At 46.8% G+C, this 21273-nt stretch overlaps 1 protein-coding gene across 3 annotated transcripts in view; it reads left to right on the top strand.

Annotated features, from left to right (window-relative positions):
• Positions 1-20594, top strand: part of LOC119188177 (uncharacterized) — a 45594-nt gene extending 25000 nt beyond the window's left edge. The window contains exons 3-7 of one of the 3 annotated variants that reach the window (XM_037436099.2): positions 1385-1470; positions 14751-14843; positions 17456-17545; positions 18408-18468; positions 20163-20433. In XM_037436099.2, coding sequence (XP_037291996.2) covers positions 1385-1470; positions 14751-14843; positions 17456-17545; positions 18408-18468; positions 20163-20263 — 431 coding nt within the window. In that variant the 3' untranslated portion in view covers positions 20264-20433. Of the gene's footprint in view, positions 1-1384; positions 1471-14750; positions 14844-17455; positions 17546-18407; positions 18469-20162 lie in introns of all 3 variants that reach the window. The other 2 variants (XM_075894685.1, XM_075894695.1) reach the window with 2 other exon arrangements.
• Positions 20595-21273: the final 679 nt, after the last annotated feature.

Consider the following 21273-nt stretch of genomic DNA (forward strand, 5'->3'; position numbering starts at 1 on the left):
AACCATGTGCTTAACTGGTGCAATCATTGGCTAATGACACTAAACCCTAATAAATGCAAGTCCCTCTCGTTTCACCGTCGGCGCAGCCCCCTCACCTATTCTTATCAAATCAGTAAAGTTGCATTGCAAAATGTCATCACATACTAGTACCTGGGAGTCACTTTGAGTAACGATTTATCATGGCGCGTCCACATTACCAATATCATATCATCAGCTAACAGATCGCTTGGGTTCTTAAAGCGGCACTTACGTCATGCTCCCCCTCCTGTAAAACTACAAGCTTATAAATCTTTAATTCGCAGCCAACTTGAATACGCGTCACCTATCTGGAGCCCTCATCAAGCATACTTAACCGACGCACTAGAATCACTCCAGAATAGAGCAGCTAGATTCATTCATTCCTCGTATTCGTATAACGTGAGTGTTTCATCTCTTAAACAAGAATCCAATCTTTCAAACCTTAACATTCGTCGCCAAGTTGCAAGCCTCATTTTGTTCCACAAGCTCTATCACAGTCAACTCGGCCACCCGCCCTATATCTTGCCTCTTGCCCGCGCATCTCACCGCATCACTCATTCCTTTCATGTCGGCCGGCCACGCGCCCGTACCACGACATTTTCCGCCTCCTTCTTTTTTTGTGCAGCTTCCGACTGAAATGGCCTTTCCACTGATCTCGCCACCATAATGTGCCACTCAACATTCACACAAAATGTCACTCGTTTCTTTTCAATTTGAATACATTAAATTGTTCCTTTTTGTGCCACTGGTTCTCACTTTGTCTTCTTTTTTTTTGGCAAGGTGTTACGCCTGTTAATATGTATACTGATCCTGCACATGTATTATTTTATTTCTGTATTGGTTACCCCTGTTCATACTTGTACCCATCCTGCATATGTATTACATTTTTTGTATGTTTCCCACCCCTTATGTAATACCCTCTCTAGGGGGGTCTTTAAGGTAATAAAGTGAAGTGTGAAGTGAAGTGAAGAAAACAGAAAGAAGAAAAAGAAAGAGATAGAGAGAGATAAACCGAAAGATAGAAAGAAGGAAAGAAGTAAAATAACGAAAGTAAGTAAGAAATGCAAGGCGGAGACCATTATTTTTATTCCGGTATAGAGTACTTTGAACTTCATGGTTGAAGATGTAAGCACAGGTATTAGTAGAAAAAAATTATTTACGGTTTATATTTGTGAATCTTTGCAGCAATATACATCTCCTCTATGTTATTTTTAACGACTGAACAAAAATTAGCAAACCATGTAGCAACATGTCAACGCCTCCACACGTTTTCTTTTGTTAATTTAGCAAAAGCCCCTTACCAACCTTGAGAGAGAAAGACAACCCGTTTCAGAAGTTCCATGTTTCTTTTTCTCCTCTTTTGCAGTGAATACAATGTTATTCCTCTTTCCTGGTATATACTGTCTCTTGAGAACTTCTACCTGTATCCTTCTCATCTGGGGATCGAAGATCGTAAGTACGCATAGAAGTGTTAGCTACCATTTGATTGTGTGCATAATGATCGTACTACTTTGATCTCATGTATACAGTGTACTTTTTGCACCCTCATTCACCTTCCTTTGGCCACATCTCTATTTTCTTTTTTAGTACTCCTTTTTACATTCAGTCACGTTGTCACACGGTATTACGACGAACTCAAATTAGGTAAAGCATGAAGGCTCAATCTGTGCAATACTGCAAAAGAGACGTGAACCAGGTTCTCCATATACTAACGACAGTTGCAGTCTTGAGGTCAGTGACCTCTCAATTTCACACCTTCTGGAAAACTTTTGCGGACTGTTTTCAACCAAGGACGCCAGAAACGTAGCAGAAATTTTGCTCGAGAGATGGAGAAATATAAACTCCCCCCCCCCCCCCCCCACTTTGTATGTTTGAGCGTGTGTCCGTACTTGTGCGCCTGCATAGGCACATTCAAAATATGGCAATTTCGGAGGGAAGGGGGTTCGGAACACTCAAACCTCCTTCCTGGCTACGCCACTGAAGGTCAAGTCCAGCGCAGACATTCAGGACGTCCGTCTTGTCTGCAGCGGGTGCCCACTGTAGTTTCGGATCCTTCACTTTGTAACTTTCCTCTGGCCAGCGCTGTGTTGCGCCATGGCACGCAAGAAACATGACTTTGGCGACGTGTGCTTGTATAAGGTGCGATGAAATAAAGCTCAGTTTACAGGCCTGAGTTTAAGTCCATACTGTTACGGAGTGTTGCAACATCCGGATGAAAGTGGTCATTGTAAACAGCACTCGTATCGCGCGTCCCATTCGATTGTGCAGACGCCGCCTGTCAAGTAGGGCAAAACAAAACACATCCGGTAACACTTCTGATATGTCAGCTAACTTTAACGATGCAACACCCCTCGCGAAACTGCAAGGCTTGCAACCCGCGTATATCATGCGTCTATAAGTTGCGGTACATTTCCGTTACGCAGTTGCGTGCAAACTGAGATAGCGTCATCAAAGAATGGCAGAAAAAAAAAAGTGTTGACGTTGTGAGGAGAACGCGCGTACAGGGGAGGATGCAGGCACTGATAAAAGCCGTGCCGAAAGGTCGCTCTGTGACGCACCTCTGTCGCCACCTTTGTGCATATGAAATCATTGAAGAAGGGGCAGTTTGTAACGCAACCTCTAGGTGTTACATACCAAGCGCTCTGAGGGCATAGGCTTACTGGCAAGTTTTTTCAGCCCTCGAACGTATACGAAAAAAATGAGGGGACCCTAAAGCTTCGCCTTCAGGAGTTGAACGCGATAGCAACATCCTGTTCCTAGTGCGTATACTTCAAACACTTAGTGCTTGAAACCTTTTCGAATTTGTTATGCACACACTGGCCTTAAGGAAATTGGTGCAGTAGCGTGCGTGCCTTTTGTAGTGGGGTACCGGCTTTGAACCACGTAGCCATTATGGTAATAACATATTCTGACGCCCGTTGGCAGTGGACGTTTGTACCACGCATTATTACTGCAATATTTCATGTTGCATTGTGAAGCATGCATACAGGACGCGTGTGTTTCTGGAGCATGCAAGCTACTTTCACTTCATTTATAAGCATAGGAAGTTTTTAGGGGCGAAGCTCTTTATGGCGTGGCTTGTGCGTCCCTCGTAGTACGTAACCATCAGTGGCACATACCCGAAATAGCGGTCCTTACGATTTTGACCTCCAAGGTGGTTCCGGTGAGAGATAGTGCTCAATGCACATGTTAATAATGGCTGCTAAGGGGGAATGAGATACAGGAGGATTCGGCCTTTAGGTAACGCACACGCTGCGATCCCCATTAGCAGCTATTGGCATGTACATTGAGCACGATCTGACAAAAAAGGGTTGCTACGTTATACTCGCTGGGTGTAACATCCTTGGTTTTAGAAAGGTTTAGCTAGCGTTGGGCCGCATAGCCATGAATACAGTGAACTAGTATATACCATGAACTCGAGGTGGTTAAAGGTGGGAAGTAAACCCGAAGCGCAAGCCGTAAGAAAGTATGCGTGTGCCACCTCTCGTTTAGTCCTTGAAATGTCCGCTGGATGGCGATGCTTCTATATGGAGAATATATGATGAAAAGATGCGAGATGGTGGTACTTGGAGTGCTGAATAGATGGACGAACGGACACACAGACAGATGCATAGATGGACGCATGAACGGACGCAGGCGCGGATGCATGGACGAACGCAGGGACGGACGCACGAACAACGCACGAACAGACGCACGCACGGACGGGTGGATGGACGTATGGACGGTTACACAGACGTACGCAGGAACGGACGGAAGCAAGAAAGAATGGACGGACGAACGCTTCGCCCCACTCCCCATCATTCACTCCGTGGATATGCTGCCATTTTTTTTACTGTTTTTGCACGCAGAGGCATGGCCAAGTGGTAGAACATTCGCTTGCCACGCAAACGACCCGGATTCGATCTCCACTTGGAGCCACTTGGAGCCATTCCTATATACCATTATATATACTTTAGCGCGTGAACAATATGTTCACGCGCTAAAAAAGCTTGCCAGTATGACTACGCACCAACTAGCCCAAGCTTCCACTATTGTAAATGGAATAGGCTGTTTGTCCCATGATTGCGATGTACTGTCTGCAAGTGGTTCGTTATCTGTTTCTTCATCCCGAGTAGTTGCCGTTCCTCTCTCTCTCTCTCGGTCATTTTTCACCAAATGTTACGGCATATTCAATATTTCAGAGGAATATGATTGCTCTTGAGGTCACGTGGAACAACTTTAAGGCTAAATTACAGCGAAAAAAAATCACAGCGTATCCACGGAGTGAATGATGATGAGTGGGACGAAACATCCGTCAGCCCGTCCATGCTTTCGCCCGTGAGTTCGTTCTCGCTTCCGTCCGTCCGCGCGACGATCCATGCGTCCATCCATGCGTCCGTCCGTCTGTCTCCGCGTCCGTACGTCCACGCGTCCATCCATCCGTCCGTCCGTCTTCTAGTCTATCTGTCCGTCCGTCCGTGCGTCTATCTAGTGAACCAAGTACCGCCATCCCGCGTGCGCTGCGGCACATAACCACTCCGCGCGTCCATGCAACCATCCATTCGTCTGCTAGTCTGTCCATCTGTCCGTGCGTCCTTCTAGTGAACACTCCAAGTACAGCCGTCTCCCATCTCGCATGCCGGTGGCTACGTACGACAACGACGGAAGATGGACAGACCCACGCCTTAAGGAGCTTCGCCCCTAAAAAGGATATTGCGGCTTCGTTTGCGGTGATGGATGTCTATCATTGTATCGCTGATAGTAAAGCATATAGCTGCTGCCCTGTATGTCACAAATTTAGGTGCTTCCTGAGCACTCTAAAACCAACAGCTGGATGTGCCCATATGCTGTCACACGGTGATAATTGACTGCAGGATCTTCACAATTAGAATGGGGCAAGTGACGAAATTTCGCTAGCTTGGCGTCCACAATAACCTATAAACGCCCGCATCCTCATATAATTTAATGTAACAACTGACAAAGGTATCGGCAGGGCGAAGTTGAATGTTCGAAAAAATCTTGTCGAGCTTCGCATGAGTATACTGGAGGGATTTGTATCGCACCATCTACATTTGCGATCAAAACATCCCTGCAAATATATCAGTGAAGTGTGATTAGGGCAGCTAGCACATAAATCCTTAAATCCTTAAAAGCCTTAAAAATTAACTAGGAATGTTTTGATTGCTTCAGCATTTCATCAAAAAAATATCTATGTATGTGTGCCAACATCATGTGAACCAACAGTGGTAAGTCCGCACACGCCACAGGTGAATGACGTTCATTTAATCTCTTGCAAGGGTGTAAGCCTACATGTTTTTTTTTAAACGTTCACACAAATTTCGAAATAGTTTTTAAATTATTCGACTTTGTTTGAGAAAAGAAAGAATTTATCTTGTTTTGTGTGACTTTTGTTGCACTGTGAACGACCAAAGTTTGTAGAATGAGTTGTCGCTGCGGCGTCCACATTTGTGAACGCCAGGCAAACCAAGTTCGTGTAAAAAGCTGATAGAACGCAGCACGGTAGGATCCGCTTCGTTGCCGAGCAGCTCTGCACAAAGCATTATTTACAATATAAAGCTAAATGTGTCTTTAAGAAGTTATATTTAGAACGTATTTACCTTATTCAGGACGTGGACTTAGTGTTGAAGATATGCCATAATTTACGAGCTGACTACGGGAAGCGTATGTCCCGATTTGGAGAGTACCGATAATTAGCGCGTTGAAGCACAGCCATCAACAAGGAAAGCCCACCTTTACAGGTGACGATGATGAAATCATTTAGTTTGAACATAACCATAAAGGCATTGGTAATGATGATCAACGACGATGAAGGTGATGAAGCATAGGTTGAAGTAGAGCTAGGCAAATGGGTCTTGAATGGTGATAACGATGGTAATGATGACACATCAGGATTAACGCTTTGGTAATGGCGATGTTGCACGATGATTACAAAAGTATTGATGCAAACCCGTTAGCAAGCGGCCCCCATGGTCTTTTATGACGATTATGATTATGATGATATTAATGATGAATGTGTTGAACTGATGACTAAGGTGTTGTTTATGGATAAGAAGTGATTATGCAATGATAATTAATACATTAAAACAGAGCCGTCAGCAAGCAAAGTTTCCATCTATACGATTCCCACCGTCCACATATGTGGGTGGACTCTTCTAGAAATAAAGCTAAATTTTCCGGGTTTCAGGTCTATCCCCACTTTCGGACGTATTGTAGCTGGATGCGCGCAAGAACATATATATATATATATATATATATATTGCTGTAACCCATTGAACGACGCGACCCAAGCTCTCAAGTGCGCATGTGCACAATCTTATCCCCCTTCCCTCTCCCCCTTACTTTCCTATATATATTCACGAGTGTGAATAAAACTGGCCGTTCTTTTCTGTTGGCATGGTCCGACTGTCACGTTTACTGCTGGAGCGGCGTGGCCGCCTCCCAACTAACAGTGGCGACGAGAATACCCACCGATACGTGTAAGCCGGGCGCCAGCGGCGAGACCAAGACGAAGACGCCCATCAGCCCGCCCGCAGCCATGGCCCTCAAGCTTCCGGATTTTGCAGAGGAGACAGATAAGTGGCAAGCGTATCTCGTTAAGATTGACGCCTACTTCGAAGCGAACGAAGTTACGGACGACGCGAAGAAAAGGGCCTTGTTGGTGGCTGCGTTAGGATCGAGGACCGTTGAAATCCTTTGCGGCAGAATCGCACCGCGAAAACCAAGCTCGCTGAGTTACGAAGAAGTTGTTTCAACCTTGAACGAGCACTATGATCCGTCCCCTAACGAGATATCAGAAAGCTTCAAGTTCTTTCACCGAAACCAACAAGAAGGGGAGTCCGTGCAGGCGTTTATCGTCGAGATTCGCAAGCTAGCGCATAACTGCAACTTCTCTTCAATGTTGGAGCGAATGCTGAGGGACCGCATCGTTTGTGGAGTGCGCTCGAAAAACCTGCAGAAACAACTATTAGCCAAAAAGGACTTGACGCTGGCAGAAGCGGAAGCACTAGCTCTAGCAGCCGAAAGCGCGGAGTTAGGGTGGCAACAGATGACCGGGCAAGGTGACGCCGTTGGGGTGTTCAACGTGCAGCGTAGCAGGCAACCCGAAATCAGCAGGAGCGAACGGAGCAGCTTATCGCAGCACTGCAGCTGCTGTGGCAAACAGGGACATCAAGCCAGGGAATGCTCATTACGACGGCGCAGGTGCTACAAATGTGGGCGACAAGGTCACTTGGCGCGAGTATGCTCCCGGACAGCCACCACCAACAGAACCTTCGCGATAACAGAGTGTTCAGCGGAAAGTGAAGATAACGATTGTAACGCACTACAAATATGGTCAGTGAAGGGTAATGGAAGCCTGGTTCCGCCCCTACACAAGCAGGTTACATGGAACGGAGTGCCACTGAATATGATAATCGACACAGGTTCACCTGTCTGCGTAGTGCCTAAAGCGATATACGAAGCCTATCGTCATAAGTGGCCACCGCTTTGTAAAGCCGCATTAACTCTGTCATGCTATCTTGGGAAGATACCAGTGCGGGGCATTGTCAAAATGCAAGCTTCCTACAAGTCTGCAACAGTTGACTGCGATCCCGTTGTGTTAGACTGCGAAGGTCCTAGCCTTTGCGGCCGTGACCTGTTACAGATGCTCGAGACACAAGGGGCACCGCTTCTTCACATCGCGTCACTCTCATCGGACGGGAAGCTGGAGAGTCGGACAGCGGCACCCGTGCTGGAACAGTACGCAGACCTTTTTGCGGAGGGCCTGGGAGCCATCAAGGGACCACCAGCACGGCTTCATATAAAGGACGGAGCAACCCCAAGGTTCTGTAAGGCAAGAAAAATTCCATTTTCTTTGCTAGACAAAGTGTCCGCCGAGCTAGATCGACTCGTGGCCGAAGGCATTATTACGCCAGTTTCCTATTCAGAATGGGCAACCCCGGTGGTGCCAGTGCTGAAACGTGACGGAACAGTCCGCATCTGTGGCGATTTCAAAGTTACTCTAAACCCAGTATGTGAAATGGAAAGTTATCCTCTACCCGTAGTGGACGACATTTTCGCTACGCTTCGTGGAGGGCAGCAGTTCAGTATCTTGGATCTACGTGATGCCTACAACCAAATTCTTCTAGACGAAGATTCGCGCAAGTTAGCGGTTATAAACACTCACAAGGGCCTCTTTTGTTATAACAGGCTACCGTTTGGGATAGCCTCGGCCCCTGCGATTTTTCAACGAACAATTGAGCAGGTGCTGCAAGGCCTCCCAGGGGTTCAAGCGTACTTAGACGACGTCCTGATAGCAGATGCGAACGATAAGCCAACTGCGAACCTGCAAGCAGTCTTGCAGTGGTTCAGGGAGTACGGCGTGAAGCTCCGCGCGGACAAGTGCCGAATAGGTGAGGAGTCAGTTACGTATCTAGGACACAGAATTGACGCGGCAGGGTTGCACCCGTCAGACAAGAACATCGAAGCAATTAAGCTGGCACCGACACCTCACAATGTCACGGAATTGCGGTCTTTTTTGGGCATGCTAACTTTCTACAATAAATTCTTGCCTAATCTGTCCACGCTCCTGAGTCCCCTATACCTTCTTCTGGAAAAGAAATCGAAATGGTCTTGGGATGAGCGCGAAAACGATGCCTTCCGAAAAGCAAAAGCCGTTTTGTGTTCCGTGCCTGTGTTAACTCACTTCGATCCCGCACGAGAGCTATTTCTGGAGTGCGACGCGTCACCCTACGGTGTGGGAGCGGCACTATTCCACCGAATTGAAGGACAGTATCAGCCCCTTGGATTTCGATCCAGGACGCTTACTGCCGCAGAAAAGAATTATGCACAGATTGAACGTGAGGCGTTGGCTCTGGTTTATGGCGTCACGCGATTCCGAGATTATCTGCTGGGCAGACAGTTCACGCTTCTAACCGACCATCAACCACTGTTGGGTCTCCTAAGAGCGGATCGTCAGACGCCGGCTATGGCCGCTGCGCGCATTCAGCGTTGGGCCATCATACTTGGTGCCTACCGTTATCGGTTGCAACATCGACCGGGTAAACTCATGTGCAATGCGGATGCTCTTAGCCGTCTACCCCAACCGTTGCAGGAAGAAGTGGACCAGGAGGACGAAGCTCAAGTTCTGACCCTGGACCAGTGGGATCAGCCGGCCCTGCCATGGAAGGAACTCCAGGCACTCGCCGTCGCGGATGAGGTACTTTTCCAGGTACGCAAGTATACCCGGGAAGGTTGGCCGAAAAAACTCGACACGGAAACTACAGAAATCGCCGATTTTTACAAAAGGCGGCATGAGCTGTCTGTTAGTGAAGAACTTCTTTACTGGGGCCATCGCTTTGTAGTGCCGACAGCAGCACGCGGGAAGTTGCTAAGGCTACTGCATGAAGCCCACCAAGGAATTTCCACCATGAAGGCGAAGGCCAGATCGTTATTTTGGTGGCCCGGCGTAGAGCAAGACATCGAGCGCGTTGCGGCGACATGCCAAAACTGTGTGCAAGCGTTGCCGATGGCTCAGGCAAAAGAACCAGTAAATTGGCCCGAGACGCACGAAAGGTGGTCGCGGTTACATGTGGACTATGCGGGACCAGTAAAAGGGAAAATGTTACTCATCGTGGTCGACGCGCACACCAAGTGGATTGAGGCGCTTCCCGTGTCGCAGGCCAACTCGCATAGCACAGTCGAGGCCCTCAGAACGATATTTAGCCGTTTTGGTATACCGCGCACGGTGGTTTCTGACAACGGGACGCCATTCACGGCACGAGAGTTCGAGCAGTTCATGGAGCGCAATGGCATTGCGCATATTCGAACACCTCCCTATCACCCCCAGAGTAATGGACTAGCAGAGCGAGCCGTGCGCACTATCAAAGATGGCTTGAAGAAGATAGGCGGCACTTGCCTCCTCACCTCACTGGCACGTGTATTGTGCAATTATCGGAACGCACCACACCAGGAGGGTCCTTCTCCCTCAGAGAGGCTATTAGGATACCGTCTGCGCACAAGAATGGAGATGTCTTTTCCTTCCAGAGTCTATCCTACCAAAGCTGCGAGTGACCCAGGCTGGAATTTCGCACCGGGAGACTACGTGTACGTGCGAAATTACGGCGCCGGAGACAAGTGGTTCCCAGGCACAGTGGAGGCTACGCGTGGCACTCGCCTCCTGGAGGTAAAGACTGTGGATGGCCTTGTCCGCCGCCACGTGGATCAAGTTCGCAAGCGGAGCCCAGATGAAACGCCAGCAGCCGACGACATGTCGAGGCCATCTACACCGGTTTCCCCAGGGCCGGTACGACTAGAAACAACGGCGCCGGCTACCTCTCAGAGTACCCCAGAATCGCAACCATACGTACTACGTCGCTCCACACGAGCCAAGAAACCGGTCGTGCGTTTTGGCTACTAAGGGGGAAGAAATGCTGTAACCCATTGAACGACGCGACCCAAGCTCTCAAGTGCGCATGTGCACAATCTTATCCCCCTTCCCTCTCCCCCTTACTTTCCTATATATATTCACGAGTGTGAATAAAACTGGCCGTTCTTTTCTGTTGGCATGGTCCGACTGTCACGTTTACTGCTGGAGCGGCGTGGCCGCCTCCCAACTAACATATATATATATATATATATATATATATATATATATATATATATATATATATATATATATATATAGTCTAGTAGATCCTCCGTGAGCGGTCACAACGTGGTTTATTTCGACGTTTCGGCCTAGAGTCTGGCCTTTATCAGGAATAAAGATACAGTTTGTCGGTGCTCAGCTTTATACAATCTCAAATCAGAGGGCAAGGAAAGAGGAAAAAAAAGAGGGAAAGAAAAAAAGAAAAGAAAAGGAAAGAAAAAAGAGAAAAATAATATACGGTGGACGCCCCTGGGGTGCCCCCCTTCCACTTTTCCCTCCACTTCCCCCCCATCTCTCTCCCCCCTCTCCCCTTCACCTTTCTGATGTCAGCGGTCTGTGTATGTTTCCGTTCACTAGCGCATTCCTCCCGATCAGACGGCCCCTCCTGGCACTGGCGGTTCGGTGTGGGGCAAAAAAGAGCTTTTCAGGAAGTCCTAAGCCTTTAACTACTCGGGGTCCCGTAAACAATTCGTCGTAGAAGGACGGGGGCCGCGTATTGTGGCAGAGGCTGGTCAGCGGGCATTTTAGGAAGTTCTAAGCCTTTAACTACTCCGTGCCCTGTCAACATTTCGTCGTAAAAATAGGGGTGCCCCGTATTGCGGTAGGCTGTGCAAGCGCGTGCAATGCGAATTCCTGGCCCGCTTCTAAATTACGCGTGTCGTGGGGGCCTCCTGGCTGTGCACATGGTTGCTGCTGGGCATGTCGTGCATGGCACAATTGATTGGGTAGTAAAATAAAACAAAACAGACGACAGCTGCACTTAGGAAGAGTAGTTACACTTGGAATTGTTTTAGGTTGTCCAGTGCCCTTCGCAGCTGCAGTGCCGTGAACTCAGTTACTATTTTCATTGTTGCCGTTATTGTTTTCTAATGCTTTAATTGCTGCAAGTGTACCAGGATTCTCATTTATTCCTCTATCGAGGGTGTTAAATCGGTGGATAAGGTATGACTCTCGTTGTTCACGTTCTCGATTTGATTTAAATCCCGTCTCTAAGAGCGTTACTGATAGTTTGTCGAATGCATGGTCGGGAAGATTGAGATGTTTTGATAGAGGTAGACTTGGGGCTGATTTCGCATGGGCTCTGTGATTATTGAAGCGAATCCTAAATGGTGTTTCTGTTTGTCCGATGTACTGCATACCACACACGTTGCATTCGAGTAGGTACACCACATTAGAGGAATCGCATGTTAGGTTTCCGCGTATGTTAATCGAAAACTTGGATTGCGTGCTGGTTGCTTTGTCTGTTTCTCGCATCGCCTTACATACAAGACATCGTGGCTTTAAGCAACGGCGGCATGAATTATTGGGTGGTGATGTGTTAATTTGGGAGTGGACAGGGGTGTCTTTGAGGTTACGTGGTCGTCGGTAAACGACGCCTGGAGCGGATGGGAATGCGTGTTTCAGACGTTCACTTTGTTCCAGAATGTTGTAATGTCGTTTAAAGATTTTGTTTACATTGGGGAAGTTTGTGCTGTAAGTCAAGCAGAGGTTTGTTCGTTGTGGGTCTTCTCGTGGTGGTCGCTTCATAAGTAAGTCTTCACGCTTTAGTTTTTTTGCTTTTTGAACAGCGTCATTAATTACATGTGGGGGGTATTTTTGTTGCTCGAGCATAAGTTTTAGCCTCTGTGAGCTCGTGTCAAAGTCAGCGTCTCTAGAGCAGATTCGCTTAAACCGGTGAGCCTGGCTGTATGGAATACTGTTTTTACAGTGGCGTGGGTGATCGCTTTGGTAATGAAGGTATTGTTGTCGATCCGTTGGCTTGCGATATAGGGTTGTAGAGAGCTTCTCTTCTTCTATCGTTATGGTAACATCAAGAAAATTTACGGTAACTTGCGAGTATGTGTGTGTGAAGTGTATGTTCGGATGTACAGCATTGTAAGTGTCTATAAAGCTGAGAAGTTCGTCCTCGCTGTGGGTCCAAATAAGAAAGATGTCGTCTATGTATCTTCTGTATAACATTGGTTTCAAGGAACTTTGTGCAAGAAATTCAGATTCTAGCTTTCCCATAAATATGTTGGCATAATTAGGTGCCATTTTGGTGCCCATAGCGTCCCGCTGATTTGTCGAAAATACTCTTGGTTAAACTCGAATGAATTTAATTCGAGGACCATCCTCGTCAGTGTTGCAATGGCAGAGAAATCTGGGGTGTTAGATTGTCTATGGTTTGTGTACATGTTTTGTAATGCAGCTATGCCGTCATCGTGAGGAATATTTGTATATAATGAAGAGACATCAAGAGTAACCAAGTACGAGTTTTTCGGCACACAGATACCCGCAATATCTTGAAGAAAATGTGTGGTGTCTTTTATGTACGACGCGAGGGTGCATGGAATGTGGCTTATTAGTTTGTCCACGTACCCTGATATGGGTTCAGTTATTGTACCGATGCCTGATATGATTGGTCGACCTGGGTTACCGGGTTTATGAATTTTTGGGAGGATGTAGAAGCGACCTGGACGAGGGTATGCTGCTTGCATCAGTTTGTGGTCAGTGTTGGTTATCTTTTCTGCGTCCAACAGTTTCTTTAGTTCTGTTGATACGATACGTTTGTATTCGTCTGTCGGATCACCTGGGAGGCGTTCGTAAAATCTTGAGTCGTCTAGTTGGCGGTATGCTTCTTGTAGGTAGTCGGTTGTATTAAGGACTACAATTGCTCCTCCTTTGTCAGCGGGTTTTATTGTTATGTCTGTCCTAGATGCCAAATTTTTCATACTTATTTTTTCAGATTTGGTCAAGTTTTCTCGGTTTCCTTTCTGTCTGTGGTATTCGTGTACTATATCTTTCTGTACTGCGGTGATATAAAGGTCCAAGCACTTGTCTCGATTACTGTTCGGTGTCCAATCATTTGATTTACGGCGGTGAATTGTTTCGTGGTTAGAAGGCCTATCCAAGAAATATTTGCGCAACCTTAAGCTTCGAGCGAAGTTGTCGAGGTCTCGGAGTAAGTGGAATTCATCGAAAAATTTTGTGGTCGGGCAGAAGCTTAGTTCCTTAGATAGCAGTTTTACTTCGTCAGGTGACAAGCTCGTGTCCGATAAGTTTACAACCACAGTGTCACACGGTGTGTTCCTAGATGGGTGCTCGTTTGTACCATTAGTGTTTTCCATTAGTGTATATATATATATATATATATATATATATATATATATATATATATATATATATATATATATATATATATATATATATATATATATATATATATATATATATATATATATATATATATATATATATATATATATATATATATATATATAGTTGCGAAACTGGAATGGACATGGGATACAAAGGGTTAAGAACTGCAACGTCGATACGACAAGCACCCGAATAGCCGCCGCACTGCAATGGCTCACGCAGCCGAGCTCGAGGTTTTGAGCGCGACACCACGTTTGTGGCCGGGCTTCGAAGGCGCGTAATGAGGAAGCGCTTGTGTACACGCTGGTGTACATTTGTGTACACGTAATATAATAACAGAACCGCAGTAGCTGAAAGTGTAGTCCGCCGTCTACGCTGTGTGTCACAAGATCATACAATCAACATGTGCGAAATATATATATATATATATATATATATATATATATATATATATATATATATATATATATATATATATATATATATATATATATATGAAACGTTGTACGCGTGCCCGTCGTCACGATGTCCAAACTCAGATCAATAGACCGTGGCCCTTTGACCCTGCCTCCCGTGCACCATCTCTCTTGTGCGCTGGCTCTCCGAGGTGAGCGAATAATGACATCCTGACCGGCCATGGCTCAGTGCACGTCAGAAGTGGGTAGAAAAGATGCTGCATACACACCTTTTCACGGGAAGGGAAAAAACACCGCCATGATGGGCTGTGCGCGGGAGTACAAAGGCTAAGAGCGCAGCGTTGTCAGTGCATTTCCGAGGGGACGCGCCAATTTGCATAGCCCAAGGAGGGCAATGGCGGCGCCCAGGGAGGCGTTTATGAAAAGGTCAATAGACAGCTCCTCCACCATCCTGTGTCAGAAGAAACGCTTGTTTGTTTATTGTTGTTGTTTATCCGTGTCCCTTTTTTTTCAGTTTAATGATGTTACCTATTCCTCTTTCTCGGATACAGGAGCGTGCCCAGCTCGTGCTTCCCTGGATAGTCACGGGAATCGTCGACCTGGTGCTCTGCGTTGTCGGCATGGTCGTGCTTGGAATCGCAGCTGTAAGCATCACGGCTCATGTCATCCCGTTTCACCACGCTGCTTGGCGGCGCGAAGTGATACGAAAATGTTTGTTAGAGGACCAGCCCACACTAACGGATTACACTCAAGGAGTGAAGCATATAAAGTTGGGTTCCACCTACAATCCAAGCTTTGATTACATGCATGGAAACGGGAAGTTATACGAAAATAAGATAAAGTGAGTGGCGGCGTCCATAATAGTTGTTCGCACCAGCCTTTAAATAGAACCCACTTTTTTAGGGGCGAGCTCCTTATGGCGTGGCTTGTGCGTCCCTCGTAGTACGTAACCACCAGTGGCACATACCCGAAATAGCGGTCCTTACAATTTTGACCTCCAAGGTGGTTCCGGTGAGAGATTTCTTCTGTGCGTTGTTGAACAATAAAAGATAGTGCTCAATGCACATGTTAATGGCTGCTAAGGGGGAATGAGAGACAGGAGCATTCGGCCTTTAGGTAACGCGCACGCTGCGATCCCCATGAGCAGCTATTGGCATGTACATTGAGCACGATCTGACAAAAAAGGGTTGCTACGTTATACTCGCTGGGTGTAACCTCCTTGGTTTTAGAAAGGTTTAGCGAGCGTTGGGCCGCATAGACATGAATACAGTGAACTAGTATATATCATGAACTCGAGGTGGTTAAAGATGGGAAGTAAACCCAAAGCGCAAGCCGTAAGAAAGTGTGCATGTGCCACCTCCCGTTTAGTCTTGAAATGTCCGCTGGATGACGGTGCTTCTATATGGAGAATATATGATGAAAATATGCGAGATGGTGGTACTTGGAGTGCTGAATAGATGGACGAACGGACACACAGACGGATGCATGGATGGGCGCATGAACGGACGCAGGCGCGGATGCATGGACGAACGCAGGGACGGACAGACGCACGCACGGACGGGTGGATGGACGCATGGACGGTTACACAGACGTACGCAGGAACGGACGAAAGCAAGAACGAATGGACGGACGAATGTTCGCCCCACTCCCCATCATTCACTCCGTGGATATGCTGCCATTTTTTTTTCTTCCCCGGAGCTGCGCCCCTTGCTGTTTTGGTAGGGTTTTTGTAAGGCCGAAGCCACTGGTGTCGCCAGAAACCGAGGCGTCCGAGATGAAGGGGCGTTTCGCGACTTTCCAGCTAGGGGCAAGGTGCATGCGCCGTGGCATCTTGAAAGAAATAAAAGAGGAATGTAAAAATATACAAAGAACATATGACGCTTAGCATTCCATATGTTCGAACTGTTAATATTACCACATGCGCACGCGGGGAATTAACACTTTGTCAGGCTTTCTTTGCCTTTACGCCGATCCCCTAGGCAAATATGTGTACTGGTTTTCTGAAATAAATATTGTAATATTTAGGCCGAACGGTAGAGAGCTCCGAGTTAATTTTGACCACCTGCACTTGTTTACTGTGCACCCAAGGTCTCCAAATGTGTCCACAAAGCTACAGGGGCGTAGCCAGATATTCATTTCTGAGGCGGAGGACCCCTCTCCACTCATTTATGTACGTTCTTGCGTGAGTTATACATAAAATCGTAAGGCAGCTCCACTATACTGCGAAACATTTGAGCAAATGCTTCGCACGGGAACCCAGCGATTGACGTTCGTATACAGTACCCACTGCTGTGTTTACTAAAGCGTCACGCCAATGTTTGAGGTAAGCATGTAGGGTGTCCCCGGCACAAGTCAGGATGATTCGCAAACTCGGTGTACGACATGTGCGCTACATTAACGCGATAGCGTTAGAGAGCTCGTGTCGCAGAAATTCCGCCGTCGGCGTCGGCCCCGTTGGTTGTGAGCGAAAAATCGAAAAAGAAGCAAATAAACAAAGATTTAAATTTTTTGCTACATTTTGTAGCCTTCCTGCTTGTTATGGAAGTTGAGGTATGAGTTGCTTGCAACGAGTTCTTTCAGTTTGTTTCCCCATCCGATGCCGTCACATAGCAACACAACGCCGACGCCCATGGGGCAGAGGCGGCGCAGGAGGCGGGCCTAAGCTTGATCAGCGAGTTGGTGGAGCTCTCTCTTGCTACCTGTCGGAGCCGGACCCAAGTTTCTGCGACGTTTTAGCAACTTTAAGTTAATTAATGCGATTACATCTTAGCTATATTTCTGTTAATTATATTACCTTTTAGACTTTTGTTCATTTTAAGCCAGGTTTGAGCATTGCTTGCCTTGTGAGGGCGTTTATTGGGCGCTTATTGAAACTAGAGTGGCTATTGAAACTAACGGGAGACTCGACCGCAGCGCCACCGTCGACATCCGGTACGATCTAGTGCCGGGTGAGATGGGTTAACGCACTTTCCTTCCTCCGTGGGTTAACGCCACTCCCGCTTTCCCAGTGCCGAAGGATGGGAGAAGGCCCGCGCAGTGGCGACGGGCTAGCCTCAATCCGCACAACCTAAGCGTATTTTCTTCCCAGCTCATCTCCCTGTCACTATAGTAACCTCCGCTATCAAAGGGTCCAGAGACATCACATGCAGTGCGTACATTACATGAGTCCATGCTCCTATATACCACTATTAGTTTTCTCGTTTTTTTTTTCATTCCTCTCTGCGGTCTAAAATTTACGCTTCACACCTTGACACAGACGCAGAATGGTGCCCAGGTCTTCGGACAAGACAATGCCGAGTGGTTCGCCGGTGGAGCTGGGCTCTGCGCCTTGCTTTTCATCTTAATGGTGCGAAAACTTTCTGAAATGATTTACCGATAGAAATAGGTACGTCGTCGAAGACATCTCCGTTAACACTCCTGACGAAAAGAGCCCTACCTCATTATGATCGAACTATGTCTTCAGTACTATTCTGTTTTCTAGATTAATGCATCCCGAATCATTGTAACGCTGATGAGAATGTGGAAATTCGTCGAGTAAACGGTACAGCAGAGTTATATTTCGGACTAATAAGCAATTTCATTGCATCCACAAATCACGCCTCAGCCAAAAACAATCGTCCGAGTGGCAAAACCACCAACACCTGTCTCGAATAGTGAGCTCCATGAAAGAAACAAATCAGAGAGCGTCTCAGAAACGGGGATTGATGATGATTTTAAGAATGTGTACTCTCAATAATAATAATAATAATAATAATAATAATAATAATAATAATAATAATAATAATAATAATAATAATAATAATAATAATAATAATAATAATAATGCATTTATTCTCGTTGTAGGCCGCGTTATACTGGCCCAGAAATAGCTGGGAAGGACTTCACTATGATATTTCCCCGTGCCATACACCCGGCCCACGCATTCCTCGAACGTACAATCAAAGTAATTCCACTGTGAATACAGGTTTCGTCTTTCGTGTCCCCGCTGAGGCCTGGAGTCATTTCCAAAACTTTTGACAACATAATATTACAAGTAACAAAGTCTCATCGGAAATCATGGCTGCCACTTAAGAGCATGTCACACGGCCCCCATCATGTGTCAGAAATGTGCAGCGCCACCACGCTGTGGTGTCATGCCACCGTGTTAAGTCGAAAATACTCGGTCACGAGCGCGCTATCTGAAATGTCTTTCTGATTTATTCTCCCAGGTGTACTTTGTGATCTGCGTGATGTCATACTTCGAAGACCTTCTCAAGAAACCCAATACAAGTAAGGACCGCCACGTGCTTTATGATATGTGATTCTGCTTTGTTTAATAGGAATACTTTTCACGTATATGTTTTCCTTTCCCGATACTGTTTTGTTTTTATTTTTCCTTTCATTTTACCGCAAACCACACGGTAAGCTCCCGAACACGTTTTGAAACACGTTGAAATAAGAGCTGCACGTACTTGACAACGCAGTCTGTTGTACCATAGCACCAGATTCTCCTACCCCCTGCCCCGTATATATGTGTGTATGTTGTATTCGCGCGTTTATATATATATGCATTCAATCGGCAAAATTATGAGCGTAGGTGGTCTATCCTACATGTGTTTTTTTTTCATAGGGACGGGGAAGTGAGAGGGGTGCACTTTTACAGCAGCATTCGGACGAGTTCTACAGAAAGGAGACTTCGCGGGGAATGACAAAAAAAGTTAAACCTTCTCCCCGAAAGGAACCATGGTGTAATGCGGAGCATCGCGGTTGTGTAGCGCAAGCAATCGGTTTTTTCAATCAAGAAACTCGCTAGCAGACGCTACCTGCGTCGGCTAGCTAGACGCCCCGGGGAGGAGTACCTAAAGGAGAGGTTTGTGCAGCAGACGCTCCCCGCGTCGGCGTTGCGAGGCAGCAGTGAGGGAAACGCGCATGCGTAATGAGGGAGCAAGCGCAAGCTCGTGTCAGGAGAGAAGTGGAGATAGTGACGCGCAGCTGTTGGTGAGAGGAAAGGAGGAGAGTCACGCATGCGTACTGTGAGTACGGACGCCGGTTGACGCGTGACATACCCGCGAGCAAGAGATGCTCGGCATCTAGAAGTGAACATGAAACAGCGAAATGCTGCTGTTTGCCTTCGGTCCCCGGATTGACAGGGGTGAAAGTGCGAATTAAACCGTTCTTCGAGTGCAACATTCAAAGACGGTTCTTAGGATGTTGCATCCGAGAAACCGTTATTATCGTCACAAACCCGCATTGTTACAACCCTGCACATCAAACTACTTGGACAGTTCTACTGAGTAATGGTAATAGACAGGCTTAGCGCGACCCCGTTAGTTGATTGGGCGGGCGAAGGGGGCACTATCTGCCTTCTCTGTACTGCCCGCTTACTTTACATTTATTCTCCGTGCCTTATCTGTGCTCTGGGTTTAATTAGCACGCAGAAGATGTAGGTGCATATTTCATAAATGCGGAAGGGATAAAAGAAATCGCAAGGAAGCTCTGCTGATACGACATTCATATATCAATCGTGGATCCTACCTATTAAACTGCAACCTAATTTAAAGGACCACTAAATTGAAATAATGAATCTGTTTTTATCCGAACTGTGCTCCGAGAGATCCTATGGTTTCATTTTTGTTTAAATTTTGCGCCGATATCACCACACGTAATATCACGGATTTCAAAGCGTGCCTCAGTGAAGTGACCTCTTAGGAACTACGCTGTACGAGCAGATGACGTCACCATTTCTTACTTCATGACGACTGGTGCATCGCCACCCGCAGTTTCATTTTGCACGTTTTCTCGCTTGCCAAGAATCTTCCTGTGGCTAGCATGGTGATTTTGTTAGAGTTATACAATAGTTAACTATTTACGGGAACAATTCATTACATCTTTAAAGTGTTCTCAAGGTATACTTTACTAGTATAAACTGATGTCACCACCACACAGCGGCGCCAGCTAACTTGTGCCCTTTTCTCTTCACGTAGACTTCTTCAAGAGTTCCAGGTGGAACTCAGTGATGCACGAATGGGGCCACAAGGAGGCCTCGGTCGGCGCCACCGTGAACACGGCCTTCGAGTCGGCCTGAACTGTGCAGACTGCTTGCACACTGCGGGAATCTCATGTGGCGGAGGGACGCAGGCTGCCACGAAATCTCGTCCATCGTTTGTCAACCCCGACCCTTGCAGATTGTTCAATGCGGGAGGTCGCGCATGTGTACTTTTAAATAAGTATAATGAAAGGCATTCTTCACAACCATCACATGGCTCTTTCCGTCAACTGAACGTGGGCTGAAAAGGCACTGATCGAATCCAGGTGCCGAGTTCGATTCCCAAAGCCGCCGAACACCCAAGCCGCCAAGCTGTGCCACAGCCCATAAAGTTTCATACAATATGGGGAAACTCAGCCCCAGCCTGGCACTCGTGTCTTGAGAAGGGCCTCTATCCTGCCCTTTATCTTGCCCCCACACGACACAAAGTCCCTTTACGACGACACTGAGCTGCATGTGCGCCCTCCCGAGTTGCAGAAACTTGTCAACAACAAACACATTTAGTCACCACAAACAGAGGAATTTTGTGACCAGCGGTGAGCGGAGTCATTGCGCGCTATTCTCTATGTATCCACCTTGTGGATTATCCACTTCGGCCTCCACTTTCTGGCTGGAGCTCGGAGAGCAGCGCACCCTATTTGCGGCCCCTTTTTCCCAACGTCATTTTGAGTTCACGCTTTCACAACTCTTAACACCGGTGAGTAAAACGGAATGAGTTTCACCGTAACGAACGCTGCCCCTAGACATGTTTTTGGATGCACATCTCAGATGCCGTGCTTACCACGTTAGCCTTCGAATGAGGTTTGATGCGACCACCAGCTTAACGCACTTGGAATGTAGTAGGTGCGCATTCCCTGAATCGTACTGAAACATCTAAGCACGTTCATGTTCAAGGTTATATGCACGTCAAGTTTGTTTACGTGTCCTGTTACTGTACATTTCGTCCACTTCCTTTATTTTTTAAATGACCCCTGACAGCGAAGGTTTGGTTGCGACTTTGTTTGCTGTAATTTGTAGCTTTGCGTCTTGCTGAAATCGAATCGTAAATA

Source organism: Rhipicephalus microplus, chromosome 1 (assembly GCF_043290135.1).
Source record: "Rhipicephalus microplus isolate Deutch F79 chromosome 1, USDA_Rmic, whole genome shotgun sequence".
In the NCBI taxonomy this organism is placed as follows: Eukaryota; Metazoa; Arthropoda; class Arachnida; order Ixodida; family Ixodidae; genus Rhipicephalus; species Rhipicephalus microplus.